This window comes from Myxine glutinosa, chromosome 11 (assembly GCF_964187855.1).
Source record: "Myxine glutinosa chromosome 11, kmMyxGlut1.1, whole genome shotgun sequence".
NCBI classification, from domain to species: Eukaryota; Metazoa; Chordata; class Myxini; order Myxiniformes; family Myxinidae; genus Myxine; species Myxine glutinosa.
The window spans coordinates 117,617,141-117,633,284 of NC_136271.1; the positions used below are offsets into that span (position 1 = coordinate 117,617,141).

At 46.6% G+C, this 16,144-nt stretch overlaps 1 protein-coding gene across 1 annotated transcript in view; it reads left to right on the plus strand.

Annotated features, from left to right (window-relative positions):
• Positions 1–16,144, plus strand: part of UNC79 (unc-79 subunit of NALCN channel complex) — a 228,455-nt gene that overhangs the window by 47,147 nt on the left and 165,164 nt on the right. Inside the window, 2 exon segments of the mRNA XM_078787070.1 lie at positions 3,936–4,107; positions 4,336–4,566. Of these exon segments, the coding sequence (XP_078643196.1) occupies positions 3,936–4,107; positions 4,336–4,566 (403 nt within the window).

The following is a 16,144-nucleotide window of genomic DNA, read 5'->3' on the forward strand; positions in this document are numbered from 1 at the left end:
GCAACGCAGCTCCAGCTCCCACGAGAAACACCACAGTTCACTAACACCCCTTCCTTCACAATGAGAGAGTTCCCAAAGCTCCACAGAATTCTTCTCACGAGCCACCCGAGAGCCAAAGGACAAGGCGTGACTGCCAGCACCAGACCGAGACAGATTCTTCTTCCTCTGATCTAACCTTCGTTCTGACGTCACCCCGACCAATCGCGGAGTTCCACCCAATCGCTCCATGGTCGGCTCGACGAATCACGAAGCTCGGGGCATGGTCTGCCAGCGGCCACGATAGTTTCCACGCCCCTCATCCCACTCTGGGGGTGTGGCCTTGTTCCTTCGGCAGTTTGTGGGGCGTGGTTAATTGTCCGATCGGGAATGTACCCCACTGTCTGCAGTGGTGTTGTTGGTTAATGGACGGCGGTGATTTTATGGCTGGCCGAGTGAATATAAAAACATAGGGAAAGATCACAGGGGGAAGCACACACTGGGGAAATTATCTTTAAACCCTACCTAATTAGCATGTCCTCACCCCAAGTGTGAAGAGCACATACACAACCTTAAGCTCACAGTTTTTTTTATACTTTAATATGTACATCTACATGTCTTCCCACTCGCACGCGGTCCAGGCTAATACACAGTTCTCCCTCTTCTATGTCATGTCATTCCTACCCCCCACAAACGTAACAATATTTTGTGAAGAATAGGTGAGTTAAACACATTCAGAAAAATTCCTACCCTAACTTATTACATCACTCAGAGGTCAATAATCTCTGTTGAATTGTATACACAAAGAAAAACTCAAAGAAGTTACATCAGGGAATGAGAGCGGTACTTGGTAGAGCATATACCTCCACCAGGCTGAACAATTTACGTTTTGGTGCGATCTTAAGCCGGTTCTGCATCCAGACCTTGGCCAAAATCAAATTGGCTTGTTCTTGTCACCTACCTAACTCATCCACTATATATTGTCCGAATCCGTCCACAACATTTTGAAATATTGTGCTATATAGCATTTTTGGCCTTATCTCTCAATTGTGAAGAATCACTTAAAATTATGGTATCCGGATCTTTTCCAAAATGTAATCAATTCGTCCTTGTCAGACACTCAATCTGTCCATCAAGTTTCGTCTGAATCCGTCCATAACTTTTTGAGACATCCTGCTGGCAGGCAAACAAACAGACAAACAAAGAGGTGAAAACATAACTTTGTTTCACCTTCGGTGGTGAAGGTAATAAGTGGAAAGGAAACTTGTATTTGCAGGTGGAAAGAAATAGGTATGGAAACAAGTGTTTGTGTTGGATTCAGCATTGTGATTATTATACAGTATACGAGGTGCGAATACCAGTCGTTTCGATGATGGGAATACCAATATTTACATGATTGCAAAAAAAAAGAAAACGGTTGTTGTTGTTTGTGTGCTCCTTCTGTGTATTTTTTATCTATTTTACTATTTCTTTCGGGAAGTATTACTATGTATAATTTTGTGTGCTCCTTCCATGTCCATCACGCTTCATTCCAAAGGGTTCCTGCTGTCATAGAATAATAAAAATTGTACTTGTTTGAAGTGCTGCAGCTACACATCTGCTTTTACTTGCGACATGTCACACGTCTACGACAGCTTCTAGTTGCTGTTGTTGTTATTGTTGTAGTTGTTGGGGGTCGATTTTTGAAATGTGCACCCATTGGTCGGACAGCTGCTGGAACACATCCACATCTGTCGCTTGACTCCACCCACCATAGCACCGATACAAAATGAATGGTTTGTCAGAATGCAAGGACAGTAATCAAGCATTACATTATGTTACGTAATCAAGCATTACGTTATACAAATTACTAAAAAATAGCTTTACATAATTTTTGTATGGCCTCATATTGATGGTGGTGGTTTGTGTGCAGCCACCCGGTTGCATTATTTATGTGGGTGTGTCTGCCGCTGATACAATGCCTCTATAACCAGTTATCTGGTACTCATTTTGCCAACCTCGGAAGGATGAGAAGGCTGAGTCAACTCCACCTGGTGTTGTTGCAACGGGATTCAAACTCGGGACCTTAGGATTTACAAGCCTGCCACCCTAACCATTAGGCCAACACCAGGTGATAGGCCTCATGTTGTGGTTAAGCAATCCATGATCGTGTGACGAATAAGCTCATTCTGGTATAACTGTGCAGAGGGTGACATGGATAAGAGGTGTCGAGTTATATTTTTAATAGCGCATTAAATGTGTTTCCCAATCACGCTGTTTATCTTTTAAGAGTGCTTTAAATGTGTGTTTCCCAATCGTGCTGTTTATATTTTAAGAGTGCTTTAAATGTGTGTTTCCCAATCATGCTGTTCATCTTTTAAGAGTGCTTTAAATGTGTGTTTCCCAATCGCGCTGTTCATCTTTTAGGAGTACTTTAAATGTGTGTTTCCCAATCGTGCTGTTTATCTATTAAGATTGCTTTAAATGTGTGTTTCCCAATTGCGCTGTTTATCTTTTAAGGGTGCTTTAAATGTGTGTTTCCCAATTGCGCTGTTTATCTTTTAAGAGTGCTTTAAATGTGCGTTTCCCAATCACGTTGTTCATCTTTTAAGAGTGCTTTAAATGTGTGTTTCCCAATCGCGCTGTTCATCTTTTAGGAGTACATTAAATGTGTGTTTCCTAATCATGCTGTTTATCTTTTAAGAGTACTTTAAATGTGTGTTTCCCAATCGTGCTGTTTATCTATTAAGATTGCTTTAAATGTGTGTTTCCCAATCGCGCTGTTCATCTTTTAGGAGTACATTAAATGTGTGTTTCCCAATCGTGCTGTTTATCTTTTAAGAGTGCTTTAAATGTGTTTCCCAATTGCACTGTTCATCTTTTAAGAGTGCTTTAAATGTGTGTTTCCCAATCGCGCTGTTCATCTTTTAAGAGTGCTTTAAATGTGTTTCCCAATTGCACTGTTCATCTTTTAAGAGTGCTTCAAATGTGTTTCCCAATCGCGCTGTTCATCTTTTAAGAGTGCTTTAAATGTGTGTTTCCCAATCGTGCTGTACATCTTTTAAGAGTGCTTTAAATGTGTTTCCCAATCGCGCTGTTCATCTTTTAAGAGTGCTTTAAATGTGTGTTTCCCAATCGCGCTGTTATCTTTTAAGAGTGCTTTAAATGTGTTTACCAATCGTGCTGTTCATCTTTTAAGAGTGCTTCAAATGTGTTTCCCAATTGCGCTGTTCATCTTTTAAGAGTGCTTTGAATGTGTGTTTCCCAATTGTGCTGCTCATCTTTTAAGAGTGCTTTAAATGTGTTTCCAAATTGCGCTGTTCATCTTTTAAGAGTGCTTTAAATGTGTTTCCCAATCGTGCTGTTTATCTTTTAAGAGTGCTTTAAATGTGTTTCCCCATTGCGCTGTTCATCTTTTAAGAGTGCTTTAAATGTGTGTTTCCCAATCGCGCTGTTTATCTTTTAAGAGTGCTTTAAATGTGTTTCCCAATTGCGCTGTTTATCTTTTAAGAGTGCTTTAAATGTGTTTTCCCAATCACGCTGTTTTTTTTTAAAGAGTGCTTTAAATGTGTTTCCCAATTGCGCTGTTCATCTTTTAAGAGTGCTTTCAATGTGTTTCCCAATCGACCCGTTACCAGATTTTGGTGCAGGTTCTGACCACAGTGTGGTCATTCTTGTTTATGATTAAATGGACAATGTTTTACAACTTTGAAATTTTTGTTCCACGTCAATCGATTTATTAGCTTTCAAACAGTACCATTTTTATTATTGTACAAGAGCAGGAACTCTTTAAGTTTAATGTAAAGCTACACACACACACACACACACACACACACACACACACACACACACACACACACACACACACACACACACACACACACACACAGTGCTCCTTTTAGTAATAGTAGAAGAAGGTGCGCAATCATCATGTAATTTCCACATTGCTTGTTGTTTGCTTGTTTCCACATTCCCTACAGCTTGTTGAAGGAAGTGGAATATCATGCAGAACAGCGTGAGTATGCACTCAACCACCGAAGGAATGCAGCCAGGGCAGCATCGAAGCTCACTCCTGAACACACCGAACCAGAGAGCAGTGATGACGTCATGCAGGACCAGCGTCTCCTCAGCCAGTTCGCCATCTGGCTCTTGGTAAGCCTTTTTGGGTCACAGAACCTGAACAGTTGTTCCAATAATCTGGTTTCAGTAATGTCAATGTTGACAGTTTACAGTTTTTGTTTAAAAAAAAAAAAAGTGCAAATTCAATGCCCACAACATTGAGTGGGAGTTCTCAGCGGTTGTCATTTTGATGCTGAGGATGGTCATGCTTATGGTCATTAAATGTAGTTCCTGGGATTTTTTCTTCTTCTTCTTTTGCAGTTGAGCCTCTGCACCCCCAATGAAAACACACCTACGGAGACCTTGGCACGTCTCGTAAGCATGGTCTTTCAATGGTTCCACTCCACGGCATACATGCTTGATGATGATGTTGGCAGCATGGTGGAAAAGCTTAAGCCTCAATTTGTCACCAAATGGCTAAAAAGTGTCTGTGATGCTCGTTTTGACGTCATGGTCATGTGCCTGCTTCCCAAGCCTATGGAGTTTGCACGGGTCAGTCAAAGTACTGTTTAATCTGCTGTTCATTCACAAATTTATTTTATTAATTAATATCACGCCATCAAATCATTTGTTACAGGAGCCTCATATACAGCTCTTGAGCTGACGTTACTCAGTGGTTATAGACTGGATGATTTATTCATGTACATTTTGGTTATAGATATATGGTTGTATTTATTCATTTAAAATATGGTTATCGTTATAGACAGTATCTTGTAAATGTGTTGCTGTATATATATATATAACTTAGACATGGGATACTATTTATTTAGCTCTTAATCACTTCCAATCTAAGTTTTTCGATTGAGCCTTTGATCAATATAAGAATATAATAACTAATATTTCCTTCTACTATAAATACATATTATTAGTCCCCTACCCGGAAAGGACTACAGGTTTGCTCTTTGGCGTATTTTGGCTCTTTGGGGTCTTTATGGGTCTTTGGGGTCTTTTTAGTTCTTTGGGTCTTTTGGGTATTTTGGGTCTTTTGTGTCTTTTGGGTCTTTAAAGACCTTTGGGGGTCTTTGGGGTCTTCAGGGTATTTTGGGTCTTTTGGGTCTTTGGGGTATTTTGTGTCTTCAGGGTACTTTGGGTCTTCAGGGTACTTTGGGTCTTCTGGGTATTTTGAGTATTCAGGGTATTTTGGGTATTTTGTGTCTTCAGGGTTTTTAAGGGTCTTTGGGGTCTCTTTGGTCTTTGGGGTCTTTTGAGTCTTTTTGTGTCTTTGGGGTCTTCAGGGTATTTTGGGTCTTTGGGGTATTTTGGGTATTTTGGGTCTTTTGGGTATTTTGTGTCTTTTGGGTCCTCTGGGTCTTTTGGGTCTTCAGGGTATTTGGTGTCTTCAGGGTCTTTAAGGGTCTTTGGGGTCTTCTGGGTCTTTTTATTTATTTTGGGTCTTCAGGGTATTTTTGGGTCTTTTGGGTCTTTAGTGTATTTTGGGTCTTTTGGGTCCTCTGGGTCTTTTGGGTCTTCAGGGTATTTGGTGTATTTAGGGTATTTAAGGGTCTTTGGGGTCTTCTGGGTCTTTTTGTTTATTTTGGGTCTTCAGGGTATTTTTGGGTCTTTTGGGTCTTTTGAGTCTTTAGGGTATTTTGGGTCTTTTGAGTCTTCAGGGTATTTTGTGTCTTCTGGGTCTTTAAGGGTCTTTGGGGTCTTCTGGGTCTTTTGTGTAGTTGGGGTCTTAATGGTATTTTGGGTCTTTTGGGTCTACAGGGAATTTTGGGTATTTTAGGTATTTTGGGTCTACAGGGAATTTTGTGTCTTCTGGGTCTTTTGGGTCTTGAGGGTATTTTGGGTCTTTTTGGTCTTCTGGGTATTTTGGGTCTTCAGGGTATTTTGTGTCTTCGGGGTCTTTAAGGGTCTTCTGGTTTTTTTTTGTGTCTTTGGGGTCTTCAGGGAATTTTTGGGTCTTTGGGGTCTTTTGGGTCTACAGGGTATTTTGGGTCTTTTGGGTCTTTGGTATATTTTGTGTCTTCGGGTTATTTAAGGGTCTTTGGGGTCTTCTGGGTCTTCTGTGTCTTTGTGGTATTTTGGGTCGCCTTGGTCTTTGGGATATTTTGGGTCTTCGGGTTATTTTGTGTCCTCTGGATCTTTTTGACATTTAAGGGTATTGGGGGTCTTTAAGGGTCTTTAAGGGTCTTTTGGGTTTTTAGGGGTCTTGGGGGACTTAAAAGATCTTCAAAGATCTTCGGGGTCTCAGCAGTCTAAGGGGATAAAAGGTATATTCCAAAAAGCAACGGTACCTGCCCTACGGGCGGGGCTTCAATTGGGAGGCCCAAATGAAACTGTAAAATATCAGAAATTGAAGGGTTTTTTTATTTTAAACGATTCATATAAACATCCGTTAAATCATATCACACGCAAATCATCAAAATCTAAACAGTATCTTACTATAATTCACCAAATGTCCCACAGTGATCGATACACTATGATCGTGATGATCGTGATCGTGAATCGTGATCGATAATCGTGTTCACAATCGCAATGTCGTATGTACTCCCGATACGTGTTTCCTTCAGTTGAAATGGGTTAGAATTCTCTCAAGCAGGGATTCAACCCGTGTCCTTATAAAAGGTCTTTGTCCGAGGTCACCGAGTTCGATCGGTGCAGCTGTGCAGCGATCGGTGCAGCCGTTTGTGCGGCACCCGGGAAAACAACATCGTCACAATGAAAACATCGTCACAATGAAAACATCGTCACAATGAACGTTATGCGAACGCGAATGTTATGCGGGAGTCCAAACCTGAGAATGCTGGAGACCAAAGCTAAAATTGGGAAAACTAAATAGCCTATTTTACTCCTGGAGATCCCAGGATTACCCACCCAAAATATCGTTGCGATCGGTTCAGCAGTTTTTACAGTACCAACGGACGGACAGACAGACAGACAGACAGACAGACAGACAGACAGACAGACAGACAGACAGACGGACGGACGGACATTTGGGGAATTATAGTAAGATATGTAATTAATAGACAGGATACAACAGATGTTAAAACAGTACGTAATTAATAGATATATAGTCACACGGCCTCACAGCCTCACTGCTTCACCACCTCATGGCTTCACGGACCGACCGTGTTTTTCGGTTTTATGTACATTTGAAGAAGAAGACATTTTGGTCACAAACATACATACATACATACATACATACTGTTACAGACACGACTTTGATGTTATGGTGGGCCGAGCGGAATGGCCGCCGTGTCCGCACAAGTTACCCGATTATACTCGAACGTTGCCGAGTCGCGCTACGCTAGGTCAATGAAGGAAAAGGACACAACGGCTGGGATTCAAATGACACGACACCAAGGGTTCAGTTCTCAAGACCTCCGGAGGAGGTTATATTAGGGCGGAAGGTCAGATTACAACGACAAGAGGGACAGCATAGAAAGGCAGGCACTTAGTTACACTCTTATATTAGCCCCGACAGACGACAGATAAACGGGACAAAAACTGACTCACACGGGGATTGATGGCAAGGAAAGCGGGTATCGATGGCTCAAGGTGCACTGTTCTCGGAGGGGGTGCACCGTTCTCGGAGGTACTGCAATACCGGGTCGATGCGTGGAGCTCGCTCAGCGCTTGGAGGTGGTGACTGGCTCTTCTTCAAGCTCGGGGCGCATCTGACGTCACGTCCGGTAAGTCGCCGCGTATATCCGGCGGGGAGTGACACGCCCTCGGCTCGTTAGCTCCGCCCCAGATGGAATCGGTCCGCCCTTCTTATTGGGTGCGGGGGGGTTACCAGGCTCCGCCCTTGATGAGGAGCTGACAGCCAGCCCCTTCGTGGTAACCCCGTGGAGCGCATGGGTAATGGCGGCTAACCGAGCCGGAGTGAGGACGCACACTCCCCGCGCGCGCCATTGTTGTAGTTGTTGTAGTTGTTGTTGTAGTTGTTGTTTGGGGAAGAAGATGGGAGGAGGTATGGGAAGGTCCTAAACTCACTACTGGTGCCATATAATCACATTCTGGTGCAACGAAGAGTCAGAATTAATGGAAACGAGTCCTTAACTGACATAGACTAAGAATAACTAGCAAGATGTCCGAAAGTTGTCTACGTGAGATGCGGTGGACCTGGGCACGACATTTAATGGGGGAAAAAGGGGAAGGTCGGTTCTACAGAGTGTTATTTACAGGCAATGGGACTAGGGAATGGGGGATTGGGGATAGTTGGGGAGTATTGGGGAAATAGGGGAGTATTTACAAGCGGATATTGAGGCCAAGTCCCATATCCGCAACATTGCACCCTTCTCTACCCTCGGGGCGTCCCGACCCGATAAATTTTTACCTATTTTAGTGTGGCACTCAGATGTAGTTCCCTCTACTATTAACTCTACCCTGAGTGCGACAGTTTTACAGATATTCACAAATGAGTAAATATGTCCCCCTGCGACGTTGCACCCTTCTCCTCACAGAAACACACCCACAGGATAACCGAATTGCGGAAAGAATTCACAAACTAAACATACAGCCGGTAGGGAGCATTATTTACAAGACTACGCTGCTATTTACACTACGATCCAGGACCTGTTTTTGGAGGAACACATGCAGATGTTATGCATAGAGAGAGCACGCATGCCAGCATCGATACACCAACCCACGAGTGCTCTGTGGCCTTACGGCCTTTAATAATGTGCAGAGCACCCCATCCAAGCACCAAAAGCACCACCCCATCATGTACAATCAGCACCATCCGGTGCACCAATAAAGTGTTTATAAATCACCGGTGGTGTCGCAGCCGGCCGATGTTCTGCCGCTGGTCTTGCCTTCGTGTGGTGCACTTGGCCTTCTGGCTTCTTTAAAAATAAAGAAAGGCGCCAACCGCGTCCATTTCTTTATTGTGGCCGTCAGGGGGCCAACTATAAGTGGTTCACCTGTATGGCATAGGTGCCACGTTGACCCATAGGTCCATCCACGGGTGGTGCTTGGCCGCATAAGAACTGCGGTCCATGGTGGGTGGCCACAAACATTGCGGTCCATATGGTGTATCGATCCAGGCAGCAAGCAGCGAAAGTGCAGGCCCACAACTGCGAAGCCAGCACCTCTCTCTCCTCTCTCTCTCTGCCCCAAAGCCAGATCCTCGGAGGTGGGAGACAAAAGAAGAAGACAAGTGAGTAAGGTGGTAAGGGCGCAAAAGTGCACGCAATGTAAGGTAATGCACACTGGGGGCACATGGGAACCAGGTGAGACAGGTACGTTCCTACCGTACGCCCCCCCCCCCCACCAGGTAACCTACATGGCCCCTCCCTTACCCCTTACTGTATCCACACAACACAACACTACCCATAAACATCTACTTTACAAATCAACAAACGTCCCTACTGTCTTCCCCGTTCCTACCATATACCAAATTCGTCTTCTCTCCCTCCTAACCAATCAAATTTGCCATTTTCAACTCTCATCAAAATTTGCCATCTCCAACTGAACATCAAAATTTGCCATGACCAATTCATCATCAGTCCCTCCTAAGGAGGGAGAGATGGAATCACCCCAATGTCTCATCCACGTCGTGATGCGTCTCACAAATCCTCACAGCAATTCTCATTTCCTGCACCAAAACAAAGAAAACACAGGTGTGGAGTCATCATCATCACCACAGGTAAGTGGCTGCGTATGGTGCGACAGGTTCATCAATCCTAACTATCTCCTAAATGACTTTAACAACTTTACACTACCCGGGGTCTTTCTCCGGCCAAACCATTGGCCCTCTTACACTATGGGTTCTAAAAACCAATTCCCATTGGCCAAACTGTGGTGCTTTACAATTTGGGGTCTCACTCCCCCGATTCATCTCCCGGTGCCCTCGCACAATTTCTGCGCCGCGACGTGTACCTCTCCCAGCGGGTCTACCCACCTGCACACCCCCACCACTGCAGTTGCCTCCGAGCTTACCTGCTCCTTACCCTAACCTAACTACCTGGGGAAGGCCCTCTGGCGCTCTCCCCACTCGGTGCCCTCTCTGGCACTGGGCTACCCGGGTCCGTCCTCCGGATCCTCGGGCCCCATCCACAACTCTACCGGCTCCCAGAGCCCACCTGCGGCCTCACCTGGCCGACATCCTCACAGTGGTGGAGTGCCCAACCAACTACACACACTAACAGGCTACACGCCCAGCCATTTCCACAACACTAATGCACCCATCCACAATACCATTCTGTCACCCGCACCACAGATGCCAATATCCAACCACAATTTACCTGTACCCTCTACCTAACACTTACACTACCCGCCCCGGGTACTCGTGAAAGGGGTCCACTCTTCCCCCATCCACACCTTCGCACCATGCACACCACTCCGTACCACTTACTCCAACTCTCTCCACACACCTGTACCTGCACACCTGTGCTCTCACACCTGGTGCCACCTGCACCCTTCTCTCCCCAAGCGCATTCGCGCTGATCCACAACACTCACTACTCACACACTGCTCCACACACCTGTCCAGTTGCACACCTGTGCAATCACACCTGTTCAATTCTCACACACACGGCATCATCTCAGCTAACTACTCCCTTCTGAAACTTGCGCTTCCCAGTCGTCCCTTTAAACTATTGCGCTCCCTCGTCATTATCATCCATACTAATCTACCTGCGTCCCCACTACAGGTATCAGTCACTAACTAAACTTAACGTTACCTAATGTCATCTTCGCTAGATCCCTATCAATATAACCTAACCCACCCGGGCTAGTTTTCACTGCCATACACCCCATAAACTATAGCTCCTTTGCCCCACATGGGAAGGGGGGCAGGGATGCCACCCTTACCCACCGGGCCCATCGCTCACCACCAATTTTGCACATCAAATTTCAATAAATCAAAAATTTTGCCAATCACTGCCCATCATCTGCCAATCACTACTGCCAATCCTTTGCCAATCATCAAATTTTGTTTTTCTCTAATTTTGGGTCCAAAACACTAACCTCATCACCCAGTCTACTCACTAATGCCTCTCGGTGCGCCAATTCCTGTCCAAAGCCCGGCTTCGTAAAGCCAAGCCATGAATGCGGGTTGTTCTGTGCCAGCGGCTGGATGCGTCCGGCACTCGGTGCAGGGACGGGGGCTTACCCGGGCCGAGATCCCACGCACCATCTCGGCGTGGAGCCATCCAATGTCCCGATCTCGACCTGCCGGACTGCCTCAACAAAAAGTGGTCGCCATGACGACCCTTTCTATCGGGCTGCCCGCTCCGCCTAGTGGAGCACGGACGCGGCCGTTCAAAGCGAGGCCCAGCACGCACCGAGGGCCCGATTCGGCTAAAAGTCGACCTAACCTCTCAACCGGTTACCGTCGATGCTTCACCTGGACGCTTACACCCCGCAGCCCGTTCCTTGCTCACACATCCAGCCGTGCCCATGCTCCTCGTACCTTTCCTTACACACCTCGGTACACTCATTCCACTCACAGCCTTGGTCACACACCTGACCACCGAACACTTTGGCACACATTCGTTGGTCGCACACCTCACCAACACACCTCTTCGCGCCCCCTCCTCTGTCACCTCCTCTGTGACAATCACAGGTGTGCTCTCATTCGCACACCCAACCACGTGCCTCACCACCAACTCCAGCGTGCATTCCCACTCACGCTCTACCATTCCAGGTGTGCTTCCTTTCTCACCTGTCACCACCAACTCACGCTCCGTGTCACTCTCACTACTCTCACCTCCATTCTTGACAGCGCACTCACCCTTACTCTTGACAGCGCACTCTTTCCTCATGCACCTGTCCGTCACACACCTTTCTCGCGCACACTCTCCCGTTACACCCTCTGTAACACTCACCACAGGTGTGCATTCTTCCTTGCCTTTGACAGCGCACTCTTTCCCCATGCACCTGTCCGTCACACACCTTTCTCGCGCACACTCTCCCGTCACACCCTCTGTAACACTTACCACACCGCGCTTCCATGTGCCCCCTCGCACACGCGCTACGACCGACTCACTCTCGCCAGCACCCTCACTCCTTGGCACGCACTTTTTCCTCACACACCCCAGAGTCGGACTTTCTCGCACACCTCCTTTTTCGCACACCAGACCTGTCGCACACTTCACCAACGGCCTCTCACGAACACCCGGGTCCATCTCGACCCCCAATCTTCTTAAATCCCCTGGCGCATCATACGCACGACCATATTGGTCACCACTTACACCGGGTCCTCTTCCTCTTCGCTTCTCCTCCATCACCTGCGAATCCCTCATCCGGTTAATGAGCACATCATCACGATCCAAACACAGACTTCGGACCAATTCTTTTATCTCCTCTTTTATCTCTTTCTTATCCCCTCTCCGTCGCTTCTTAATTTCGCTCACCCCTTCTTCCACTTCTTCTAATTTCTGCTTCACCTCCTTTATTCCCCGGTACGTCTCCTCAAGCTCGTCCTCCAAGGCTACCTTGACCGTTTCCATGTGCGTCCTCACCTGCCGGTCCTTCGTCTCCATTACCTCTATCACCTCGTCCAACCTCGTTGTCAGTCCCTCACGTACCATCTGACATTCCCTCTTCGTCGCTATCAAGTCGTCTTTTAGTTCTTTCTGTGTCGCTTTTAAACCTCCTAATACCGCAGTGTTCCTTTGTACCTGCTCCACTAACTCCGTCTGTCCCACCGTCAGCTGCTCCACCTCCTGCGTCAGGTCCTCTATGCCCCCTTGTAACTTTACAGTCCCCTTTCTCACCTCCTCCATGTGCTCCTTACAGTGCCTCACCTCCTCGCGCACTCCTCCGACCTCCTCACTCACTCCTCTCCTGATCTCCTCTCCCATCACTTGCATCTCCTGCCCAGATGCCACCCTCATCTGCTCCATTTCCTCCCTGTGAGCATCCAGTTTGGTTTCTACCCCCATTCTGACCCCCTCTATCTGCTGCCCCATTTGGTTAACTTCCCTTTCCGCTTGGTCCCTCATGTCCCTCAATTTGCCTTCCATCCTGTTTTCTAACCCCTCTAACCCATTTTTCACTCCCTCTATCTGATTCTCCTGGGCAGCCATTCTATTTTCTACCCCCTCTAACCCCTTTTGCATCCCTTCCATTTGATTCTCTTGAGCGGCCATTCTGTTTTCTACCCCCATTAACCCATTTCTCACCTCTTTTATCTCGTTGTCTAACCCCTCAAAATTATTGTCTAACTTCTCACCGGTACCCCTCGCTTCGTCCCTCATTACCCCCAATTGGTTTCCCATTACCCCCAATTGCTCACTCCGAGCCCTCGCTTCGTCCCTCATTACCCCCATTTGGTTCTCTAATCGCTCACTCATTTGTTCCATAAGGGCCCTCATTTGCAGGAGGAAAAGGTTCGAATCCACCAGGGGCGCTGCCACGGTCGCGGGCGCGGTGACCAGCGAGGCGCCATTTTGTGCGTCTGCTACCCTCGCTGCTTCGCTCTCCTCACGTCCCTCAATTTGGTCCTGGACCGACCCTGCCTCACTCTCCACTACCGGACCCCAGCCGACTTGGTCTGCCATAGCGCGACTTTCAAAATTCGGGTTTTTATATTTTGTAAAACACAATCAAATTTCGCCTTTATAATTTCGAGCGCGTAAACGCGCTCCGAGTCGAATTCTACCTTCCAACACCAATTGTTACCCTAGTGGTACAATTGGTGTTCCAAAATTTGGGCCTAATAAATTTAGTCCCAGGTTCGAATCCGACACTCCTGACACCAATTGTTACAGACACGACTTTGATGTTATGGTGGGCCGAGCGGAATGGCCGCCGTGTCCGCACAAGTTACCCGATTATACTCGAACGTTGCCGAGTCGCGCTACGCTAGGTCAATGAAGGAAAAGGACACAACGGCTGGGATTCAAATGACACGACACCAAGGGTTCAGTTCTCAAGACCTCCGGAGGAGGTTATATTAGGGCGGAAGGTCAGATTACAACGACAAGAGGGACAGCATAGAAAGGCAGGCACTTAGTTACACTCTTATATTAGCCCCGACAGACGACAGATAAACGGGACAAAAACTGACTCACACGGGGATTGATGGCAAGGAAAGCGGGTATCGATGGCTCAAGGTGCACTGTTCTCGGAGGGGGTGCACCGTTCTCGGAGGTACTGCAATACCGGGTCGATGCGTGGAGCTCGCTCAGCGCTTGGAGGTGGTGACTGGCTCTTCTTCAAGCTCGGGGCGCATCTGACGTCACGTCCGGTAAGTCGCCGCGTATATCCGGCGGGGAGTGACACGCCCTCGGCTCGTTAGCTCCGCCCCAGATGGAATCGGTCCGCCCTTCTTATTGGGTGCGGGGGGGTTACCAGGCTCCGCCCTTGATGAGGAGCTGACAGCCAGCCCCTTCGTGGTAACCCCGTGGAGCGCATGGGTAATGGCGGCTAACCGAGCCGGAGTGAGGACGCACACTCCCCGCGCGCGCCGTTGTTGTAGTTGTTGTAGTTGTTGTTGTAGTTGTTGTTGTAGTTGTTGTTTGGGGAAGAAGATGGGAGGAGGTATGGGAAGGTCCTAAACTCACTACTGGTGCCATATAATCACATTCTGGTGCAACGAAGAGTCAGAATTAATGGAAACGAGTCCTTAACTGACATAGACTAAGAATAACTAGCAAGATGTCCGAAAGTTGTCTACGTGAGATGCGGTGGACCTGGGCACGACATTTAATGGGGGAAAAAGGGGAAGGTCGGTTCTACAGAGTGTTATTTACAGGCAATGGGACTAGGGAATGGGGGATTGGGGATAGTTGGGGAGTATTGGGGAAATAGGGGAGTATTTACAAGCGGATATTGAGGCCAAGTCCCATATCCGCAACAATACATACATACATACATACATACAGTCACGTGAAAAAGTAAGTACACCCCATGTAAAGTTTTGACTTTGTCAACATATTTCAACATACAGCTATTTGATCTTCATTTCAACAATATTGAAAGATAAAGGTGATATAATATAACAAATATCATGAAACATTTACATTTTGTGGTCCATTGTATAATTTAAATAAACATAAATGCAAATTTCGCATGTGGAAAAAGTAAGTACACCCCTACATTTATCATGACTTCAAATACCTAAAATTAGAATCAGGTGCACCAGCTCAGGTGCCTTGGAGGAACCTGTCTTATTTAAACCTCAGACATTTAGTTTGGTTTGCTCGTTGTTGTTGAAGTGTGCGGCGTCACCGTGCCTAGATCAAAAGAGCTCTCTGAGGCCTTCAGAAAGAAGGTTATAGATGCCTACAAGTCTGGGAAGGGATTTAAAAAGATCTCCAAACAATTTGAAATCAATCATTCGACTGTCCGGAAGATCATCTACAAGTGGAGAAGATTCCAAACAACTGCCAACTTGTTCATGCCAGGTTGCCCCAGCAAGTTCAGCCCAAGAGCAGACCGCAAGATGCTGAAAGAAGTCACTAAGAACCCCAGAATGTTATCACGGAACCTACAGGTATCTCTTGCCACTGTTGATGTCAAAGTGCGTGAGTCTACCATTAGAAAGAGGCTGCACAAATTTTATCTACATGGGAGGTGTGTCAGGAGGAAACCCTTGCTGTCCAGAAAGAACATCAGGGCAAGACTAATGTTTGCCAATGAACACCTAGGCAAAGACCAGCACTTCTGGAACAATGTGCTCTGGACAGATGAGTCAAAGGTAGAGCTATTTGGCCACAGTACCAGAAGACATGTTTGGCGAAAACCAAAGGCAGCGTTTGACCACAAGAACCTGCTACCAACTGTAAAGCATTGTGGTGGAAATATTATGGTTTGGGGCAGCTTTGCTGCATCCGGGCCTGGGCAGCTCACCATCATAGAATCCACTATGAATTCTTCATTGTACCAGAGGGTGCTTGAGGATAATGTGAAGCTATCTGTCAGAAAGTTGAAGCTCAACCGAAGGTGGACCTTGCAACATGACAATGACCCTAAACATACCAGTAAATCCACCAAGGAATGGCTGAAAAGAAAGAAATGGAGGGTTCTGGAATGGCCAAGTCAAAGCCTGGATCTAAATCCCATCAAGATGTTGTGGGGGGGATTGAAACGAGCTGTGCATGCAAGAAACCCCTCAAACATCGCACAGCTGAAATAATTCTGCATGGAGGAGTGGGCAAAACATTCTCCCAGTC